This window comes from Canis lupus, chromosome 36 (assembly GCF_003254725.2).
Source record: "Canis lupus dingo isolate Sandy chromosome 36, ASM325472v2, whole genome shotgun sequence".
In the NCBI taxonomy this organism is placed as follows: Eukaryota; Metazoa; Chordata; class Mammalia; order Carnivora; family Canidae; genus Canis; species Canis lupus.
In genome coordinates, this window is record NC_064278.1 from 1546393 (window position 1) to 1556426 (window position 10034).

General features: G+C 34.5%; 1 protein-coding gene across 2 annotated transcripts in view; it reads left to right on the forward strand.

Annotated features, from left to right (window-relative positions):
* KCNJ3 (potassium inwardly rectifying channel subfamily J member 3) overlaps positions 1 to 9285 on the forward strand; it is a 141147-nt gene extending 131862 nt beyond the window's left edge. Inside the window, exon 2 of one of the 2 annotated variants that reach the window (XM_025471163.3) lies at positions 5995 to 6133. In XM_025471163.3, coding sequence (XP_025326948.1) covers positions 5995 to 6000 — 6 coding nt within the window. In that variant the 3' untranslated portion in view covers positions 6001 to 6133. Of the gene's footprint in view, positions 1 to 5994 lie in introns of both variants that reach the window. The other variant, XM_025471162.3, reaches the window with a different exon arrangement.
* Positions 9286 to 10034: the final 749 nt, after the last annotated feature.

Here is a 10034-nt window from a genome sequence, read left to right on the forward strand (position 1 = left end):
TATGATTTTTAGTGAAAAACTATAGAATGGATAGATTTAGGTAGCTATTGTTCTGGCTCTTTAATTGTCAGTGCAGAGAAACATGTTTTTAATAGGTACCATAAAGGAAGAGAGAAAGAGATACTCTAAGAATGGAACATTTTCACTATTAGGTTAAGGCAGTGATAACCAGTTGAAAGTGTATTGGTTAAATTCTGAAATACTTCTGTAGGAATTGAGAGTGGAAAACTGAAAGTAGTGCCTTGTCAACCCAGTAGAGAAGTTAATTGTATTTTGAGGGAGATATTGACTATGGTAACGTCAGTCACATTTGTGCAGGGTAAACCATGTTGACCGTTCCAGACATTATTCTGTTTATATTGCATGTACGAATAGGCCTTTCTTCTTATTTCAAATAAGTATAGACAACATGGTTTATGTCAAATTAATAGAAACAGTGAAAAATTTATTTCATTAGCTTGGAGTTGATTCTGAGAACTAGAGTTATCATTAAAGAATCAAAATATATCTAAAATGACCTTTTAACTAATTGGAGCCCCAATAACAATAATGATTGATAATAGCTAGCAATTATTTACCTTTATTATTTACCAGGTAACATGGTAGACCCATTACATAGATTATATAACTCGTAATAATAATAACTTTATAAATTATATATTTTTATCCCTTATAACTATCCATATTTTATAGCAATTAAGATTCAGATAATTTCAATAATATGCCTAAAATCTTACTAATAGTGTATGGTTAAAACCACAGCAACCCCAAGTTCATATTCAAAGCCCATGTTCTTTGGCTTAATACTACCCTGAGTCTCTTAAATAGGTTTCTAGCAGTATGATCATGAATTATCTGTCATATTTTCTACCTGCCATTGACTCTTCACACCTGTACTTATATTCCTTTTGGGGAATCTAACATTTTCTTTGTTGTCATTAAAAATCTATTTTCCTTTCTTTTGTTCATCTTGGAAACTGAGAAACTTAACATTTGAAATCTTTGTTGCTAAATTTCTCATTGACACTTCATTTTCTAACAAATATAATTGGAGTTTTTTTTTCTTCTTTTTATCTTTTGACCTTTTAACAATTTTTTGACCTAGCTTGAGCAATAATGGCAAGTTTATGTCTGTGAACACATTGTAAGACCAAGTGCTTGTAAATAATAGAGGATAATATTGGGTTGAATGCATGCCAGAAACTTCTACTCTTCTCTAAAGTGTCTGAGCAGAATATATTGAGCTTTAAAGAGATTCCATCTATTTGAAAACTGCAGTTTCTGAAAGCAATTTATATATTCTTAATAGCTTTGCAACCTATATCCCAGAGGAGTCTGATGCCATAACCTTAGTATTATTGAACAATGGTGTACACAGTGTCTTTGTTTTATAAGCAAGATCAAAAACAAAACAAAACAAAACATCATATACTTCCTCAGAAAGTTTATAATTTAAACTTGGGTTCAGCTCAGTGCAACACAACAGAGAGCAAGCAAAGAGTGCCAAGTGAACGTCACAGTTATGATATCTTGGGGGATGCGCAAAATTTTAGGAGCACTTTAGAGGAAAAACAGCTACAGACTTTATTCAGTAGCCTCAGACCAATAACATAGGGCCGAATAGGAAATTGCTGGTGACATAGCACATGCTGCACATGCTAAGCTATGAATTGATTCAGTTATAAAAACCCTGCCAACTTGAAAAAAAAAAAAGACAAAAGGACAGATTTGATGAAGAAAAATAATATATTTTTTGACTAAAATTTCCAGTTGTGTGTATGCATATAAACGAAACTCGTAGCATGGTCAGATAGCCTGAATTTAGGGACTGTTCTGGAAGAAAATGAGCAATATTTATTGTATGTGCAATTTATATAATTTAACCCTCACAATTTCTATGTAAAATCAGTGAAGTGGGTCTTAATTTACAGCTGATGAAACTGAGGATTAAAAAGATTTAATAGCTGTTTTCAAGGGCCCACATTAATTAGTAGTGGAGCTGGGTTCAAGTACTTAGAGTTGTGAGAAGTCAAAATAACCTGTACAATGTGCTTAGAATAGAAAGATCCTTAGCACACAGTAAGCCCTATAGGAACACTACTTGTTACTACTGCATATCATTATTGTTACATGGCTTAATTAAAGGAGGTTGTCTTTTTTTCCCCTTTTGTTTAGTGCACACATAAAACCACCTTATAGGAGTTTTCTCTCTCTCTGTCTCAGCAACTTCTATATTGAGGTTTAGATAAAGCCTCTGCTGTGCAGAAGTTATTGATTATTTGATGTTTTCTGTGTCACAGCATCTGGACATTCCCCTTGGCCTGTAGCTCTATTCTATTTAAGCATCTCATACCCACCTCTGACCAGCAGAGTAGAAAATAACTGAGTTGTAGGTATTCTGAAAGTTTCATTAAGAACTTGTCAAATAAAAAAAAATAGAAATAACTTGTCAAATAGCAACTCGCTTTGCCATTTTCACTTAAAAAGCTCTCAGACTCGTTATTTGAATGAGTGTTCAGTTAAAGAGGAGCTTAATGGTAGAATCAGGATGGGGGGAAAGTCAAAAGGGGACAAAGGTTAGACTCCATTGCCTCTATCATTTTCAATCAACACAGTAGTGCTGGAATACATTAAACAGCAATCTATAGCTTTTTAATCTAAGAATTAATACAGAGAATAAATCTTTTCTTCACAAAATGTTTTTCATCTAAGGATCAAAAGTCCCAGCTATTTCCAGTAGCAGCATCTGTTGCTTTACCAGTTTCCACAGAGATGAGCTCGTGTTAGTTTTCATCACATTTGTTCAAGTCTGGAATCTGGTTAAAGTACGCAAACAGTCCCATTGCCAGTTAAGATTGCATTCATATAGTGCCCTGTGAATAATGCTGCATTTAATGCTACCTGCATTTATTTTGATTCAAATGACATTTGTAACTATGAATCTAAGCATGGATTATTTAAAAATGATTTAGAGTAAGAAGCATAAGATAAAGAATTCCACAAGGAAGAGTACTATGATATGCACAAGTCCTTAGGAAACAGTATTTATTTCCTTTAAATCTTTTCAATTGTATTTTATTTTTTTCAACATCATTTTGGGAAAACGTTTGTGAAAAGAAGTCTGTCATATATATGTCTGACCTGCAGATTGACCATCATAGGCATTTTTCTTTTATCCAGCTTACAGTGGCTTAATATTAGTATCTGTAGGTTGACTGTACATTAATATCTTGAGTTGAAACCAGATTTAAAAACTATAATCTTGAACATAAAAATACTGATTCAAAGAGACACCTGCAATGTTTATAGCATCATTATCAACAAAAGCCAAATTATGGAAAGAGGTCAAATGTCCATAGACTGATGAGTGGATAAAGAAGCAGTGGTATGTGTGTGTGTGTGTGTGTGTGTATACATATATATATGTAAATATATATTATACACACACACACAATGGAATATTATCCAGCCATTAAAAAGAACAAAATCTTGCCATTTGCAATGATGTGGATAGAGTTAGGATTACGCTAAGTGAAATAAGTAGTCAGAGAAAGACAAATACCATAAGATTTCCCTTATGTGTCAAATTTAAGAAATGAAACAGATGAACGAACATGAAAGAAAAAAGAGAGGCAAAGTATAAAACAGACTTTTAAATATAGAGGAACAAACTGGGAATTACTGGAGGGGAGGCAGGCAGAAGATGACTTAAATGGGTGATGGGTTCATTAAGGAGGGCTCTTGTGGGGCACCTGGTGGCTCAGGGGTTGAGTGTCCACCTTCAGCCCAGGGCCTGACCCTGGAGACCTGGGATCGAGTCCCACGTCGGGCTCCCCGCATGGAGCCTGCTTCTCCCTCTGCCTGTGTCTCTGCCTCTCTCTCTCTCTGTCTCTCATGAATAAGTAAATAAATAAATAAATCTTTAAGGAAGGCGCTTGTGATGAGCATGGAGTACATAAGTGATAAATCACAAAATTCTACTACTGAAACTAACATTACATTATATGTTAGCTAACTGGGATTTAAATAAATATTTTAAAAAGAAAAATAATCTTAGGGGCTCCTGGGTGGCTCAGGCAGTTAAGGATCTGCCTTCAGCTCGGGTCATGATCCTAGAGTCCTAGGATAGAGCCCCCTAGCTGGCTCCTTTGCTCATTGGGGACCCTGCTTCTCCCTCTCCCTCTGTTCTCTCTCTCTCTCCCAAATAAACAAACAAATAAATAAATAATTTTTTTAAAAACTGAGTTGCTGAGTTGGAAATGTTTGTATTTGTGTACCTACATCCTTTTTTTTAACGATTTTATTTATTTATTCATGAAAGACACCGAGTTCATTTGATAGGTTGTTTAGAATTGGGTTCCTAACTAAAATAATAGAGACATGGCAAAGTAGAAAGAGCAACAACCAAACCCCCAGAAGTTGGAGTAATACTGTATTTTCTCTACAGCTTCCTAGATCTGTGCCCAGGGAAGGTCAAGAGTTAGTCATTTCTCTGAACACTATATTCCTTACCTTTAAATTGGACATAAGAATATTTTCTTGTTAGAATAATGCTTAGAATTAGAAATAATATGCAGAAAGCACCTAACCCAGTGCCTGAGATATGATAGGCATTTATCTTCTGCATAGTTATTTTAAAAACTCTGGGAAAAGATGGTATATGAGTGTAACATATGACTAATACTTAAAAGGCAAGATTTTGGAAAGATTTAGGGAAGAAATTATCTTCAACATGGCTTTTCAAGTATGCACTTATCCTAATTTCTGGTATCGTATGTGTGATCACTAGTCAGAGAGAAATCCCTTTATCCAGACTATTCCAGGCATAAACACAGTAGAAATTATTTATAAACTGACAGAGGGAGAATAAAAATGTAAGCAGAAAGACTATCATTATTTGGCTAAATTATGCTTATTTTTACAGAGGTGCATTTTTAAAATGTGTCTATCATTTTACACTTCAATAGGCTCTACTAGAAGTCTGATAGTACAAGTAGAAGAAAGTAGATTTTACAACTTACAGAAAATTACATCTTTGAACTAAAATAAGACTGAAATTTGATAATATGTTTTAAAAGTATTCATGTACTTCATGGTTCACATCTTAATATCAGAGGTTGATTTAATAGTAACGTACTCTAAATATATGATTTCTGAAGACAATATGGTTGAGTAAATAAGAGTAGCATGAGGTAAATGATATCCAAGTAACATAATGTGTAGTAGCAAAATTTTAGCTCTCATATCCAGCATCCAGTTTCAGAGGTTCCTATAGCAGGAATAAAATTGGTAACATCGCAGATTACTGATTGTAGCATAGATTTCTAAGACTTGAGCAAAAGTTCATCAAGCCTTAAGGGTCCAGAAGAATGGAACCACCACAGTGACCTTCCATTATCTGGTATAAAAATATTTTCAACTTTTTTTCATTAAGCAAATACTGGGGATAGTTATATTTACTCAACTTTGTTAGGACTTTAATACGACACATTTTACACTTTTGTACATGTTACTTGATTTCATGCTCAGAGCAGTCCCTGTGATGCAGGTATTTCCATGCTTTACAGAAGAGGAGTTATACTCAGTTAAGTATCTTTCTTACGTTTGGATGCGAAATCAGGTTTGCTTCATATATCACATGGCTTCATGAGCAAAATCACAATGATTTTGTGATTTCTCCACTTCTTCTAGAGACATACATGTTCTGAAATTGGTCTATTCCATTTTTACTTTAGTTTTTGGATAAAAAGCAATTAATTATGCCTTGATGTACTGCCCTCCAAACATGTGCAGTGAAAGTCACCCGTGTTTTTCATTAGGAGAAAGTATATGCATAACAACTATTAACCTTTAACATATTCTTTTATTCCATGTACTTAGATAAACAGTTCAAAGCTTAAATAAGAAAGCAAAATGAATTTCTTAGGTCAAACTGACTGTACATATATCCTTCTCCTATGCATGATTTATCAAAGATTTTCTTTTTGCTTGTAGGGATGACTTGTCAAGCTCGAACATCTTACACTGAAGATGAAGTTCTTTGGGGTCATCGTTTTTTTCCTGTTATCTCCTTAGAAGAAGGGTTCTTTAAAGTTGATTACTCCCAATTCCACGCGACGTTTGAAGTCCCCACCCCACCCTATAGTGTGAAAGAACAGGAGGAGATGCTTCTTATGTCGTCCCCTTTAATAGCACCAGCCATAACTAACAGCAAAGAAAGACATAATTCTGTGGAGTGCTTAGATGGACTGGATGACATTACAACAAAACTTCCATCTAAGCTGCAGAAAATTACTGGAAGAGAAGACTTTCCCAAAAAACTCTTGAGGATGAGTTCTACGACTTCAGAAAAAGCCTACAGCTTGGGAGATTTGCCCATGAAACTTCAACGAATAAGTTCGGTTCCAGGCAACTCAGAGGAAAAACTGGTGTCTAAAACCACCAAGATGTTGTCTGACCCCATGAGCCAGTCAGTGGCTGATTTGCCACCAAAGCTTCAAAAGATGGCTGGAGGAGCAGCCAGGATGGAAGGGAATCTCCCAGCCAAACTACGAAAAATGAACTCTGATCGATTCACATAACAAAACACCCCCGTAGGCATTATTTACTGTTTGAATTAGTAATAGTCCAATATTTGGCTGATGAGGTAATCCTCGAAGGAATCTGAAAGGCACATTTTTCTCCCCAGTCACATATGCATATTTGAGAACCCTTTCTTCCCAAGTATTGCCACTGTGCAGAAAGCAAAGTTGTGTAAAGGGAGGACATCGTAAGAAAGTTCTTATTAACGGGCATGTATTATCACATCAAGCATGCAATAATGTGCAAATTTTGCATTTAGTTTTATGGCATGATTTATATATGGTATATTTATATTGTATATTCTGGAAAAAATATATATATATATTTAAAGAGGTGGTACTCTTCACGACATTTCTAACATATGTATTAAGCCAAACATGAGTGGATAGCTTTCAGGGCGATAAAAACTATATATATGTGTGTGTGTGTGTGTATATGTATATGTATACACACACACACACACACATACATATATATCTAATAAAATTGTGATGTTTTGTTCAAAGTTGTAGTTCTTGTGCATGTTTACTTTATTAGGCTAGGAAGGCTTCTGGCATTAATTATTAATACCAAATATTTTAGCCTTAAATTATTTGTCATTTTAAAATTTGATTTAATGTTTTCTGCTGTTTAAGGTCCTGGGAGGTTATCAATTGTACTTTATATGAGGGAGTCACTTGAGTCTATGCTACTTATGGCCCTACATAAATATAACCATCATGTATTTAACTTGTAAATTGTAGAGCATACCAGTATGCTAAAAATTTCTTACAATTTTTAAAAGTTGCTAGTACTAGGTGAAAATTAGTTAATTTGAGAATTGGTCCTTTTCTGGACAACTTGAAGCCTGGAAATCTGTTTTGTATATGATCTAATACAAACATGAGCTCTGAACAAATGCTGAATCATTGTAGCCATCAGTAGCCAACTTACTTTGAATATATCAGAATCTGCTTGAAATTACATGATTAATGGTCCCTGTTTCAAACAGTCAGTTGGTAGCATTTCCACCCTTTTTCTGGAATTTCTGTCATTTTAAAAACCAATAATTTATTCTTGAGGAGATACAACAATACAATGAAACAGATGATAAATATTTATGCTTAAAATACGTATGTCTAAATGAGTCTCTTTTTTAATGCTGTTCTCTTGTTTGTAGCACTTATTGTATCAGGACAGACTTTTTTCTGCACCTGGGGAAACTATCCCACCCATGCCTGTCACTCTGTTCAGGAAGAATGTTATGTATATACCCGAGAGAATTTTAAATTAGATGAATTGAAGATATTTTACCCATGTGGGCTTGTTTGTTTGTTTGTTTGGTAACCATGATTTTATTGGTGTCCTGGATCCCTGGCCTACCAAAGTAATTTTAGCAGTACTATTTTTCTAACCCCGAGGTCTGATATTTATTACTCATTAGTGGAAATAAAAACTATTGCTCAGAAGAACACCTATGAAATAGAGATCTGGAATGCAGAGACTTTTATGAAATTTTTTAAGTGTTCCTTATCAAAATACCATGGATTTTCCTATAAAATTTCTTTGGGCATTGCACTGTAAGTCTGTTCAGAATTAAGCTATTTCCCCTTGTTAATATCAAAATCCTTACTTATCCTTAATGACTGGTTTGGGCTCTCATCATTTCCCATTTTTTAGCAATCCTGTGATGATTTTCTTATTGGAAAATAATTACATCAACAATTCTGTCATTAACTACAATAATACCGTCTGGCTACCTCTGTATCAACCAAATTCTGTAGGTGCAAACATATCCCAGGGAATTGTTACTGGCAAAATGATCAACCTTGAGCATTCATCCACTGTGAATAGAGTTAGCTGCTCTACCCCTTGATCCCATGGCTGGTTATAGGAAATGAAATAGTAACAGAGAGAGAAAGGGGTCCAAGGGGCATGAGATATTTCTTATCAGTGGAAGAAACTCCATAGATCATTTAGTCCAAACACTTAAAACTAAATAGAGCCATAATTTAATTTGGAGAGTCGTTCTAATTTGTCTTTGGTACCAAGGAGACTATGGGACCAAAGACAAACTCTCCGAATGTATTCACTCATTCATTCAACAAAAATTTTTGCATGCCTTTCATGTCCTAGGTAGTTTTAGCTCCTGGAAATTTGGCTACAACTAAGTTAGAGGAGGTCGCTGCCCATTTGAACATTGCATATTGGTAGGAGAGTGGAGAGGTGCCCTGTGGGGACAGAACACAAATGAGATGATTTCAGATACTCAAAATATCAGTTTAAGGTGAAGAAAACAGGACAGCAAAATGGAAAAATGACTGGGTGGAATAAGAATTGACTATTTTAGAAGAGGTGACTGGCTTAGGGAGGAAGAGATACATGAACAGAGGTCTGAATAATGAGAAAGAAACACTATTGCCAAAATTAATTTTTCTTAATGATGCTATTCCTTTATCTTTTCCACATATGTATGGGAAAGGTATGATTTCTGCATGTAATTGCAGGTTAGCCCGTATTGCTAAGTTGATCAGAGGTCCCAGTTTACCCAGGGGAGTTCCAGTTTATACCTGTCGTACCTGTGTAATTAATAATAGCACTCCCTTCACTCTTAGAATGTCCTGGTTTGGATGATACATTATATGGTGACTCTATGTTTTTGTTGAAACTAAATTATGAAGTCTGATATATTTGGATAAAAATAAAGAATTGCTTTTTCTTCTCTTTTTGCTGATTTTTTTTTGACACTGATCATTACAAGAAAGATCATCTCCGTTTCATATATTTCAGCCTGCAGGACTTCTTATCAAAGTGATTTCATGTAACATTTGTTCAATCTGTATATGACATGTTTTCTCAGCAGTGAAAAGTTATGCATTTTATTGACTGAATAAAACATAAACCTCTGGTATTTCCATTTCAGGAAGTTATAAGAGCTCAAATCAAAGAGAATAAAAGTCAACTGAAGCCAGGATAATTGTCAGCCCACCAATGTGGTGACTGTTGGAAAGCAAAATGTAATGTTGTTCACTGAACTGAATAATTCTACTTAACAACTAGAAACTAGTCCCTTTCATGGTATAGCTCCTGTCATGGTAAAATATTTCATTCTATTTATCAAAATGATGTGAATAAAAGAGATATGATTATTTTGATAATGCCTATCTTCAATTGAAATATTCATTCTCAGCAATATGTGAATACAGTTTTGTAAATATATGCAAATTAAAAATAAGGATATTTTATCATTAGTTACTTCTGAAAAATTCTTATGTGGATTTAAATTCATCTATATGTAGCTTTAAATACTAAGAAATGTATTTAGTTGTCTCAGTACTGAAGAGCCTATTTGTCTAGAGAGGATGGGGCAATAATGAATTACTTCTGTTGGGGAGAGAATGTGATTATGGAGAGGGTGGCTTATAGTCTACCTGTATTATGAAAATTTTTTACAATTCCATACTATAAAGAGA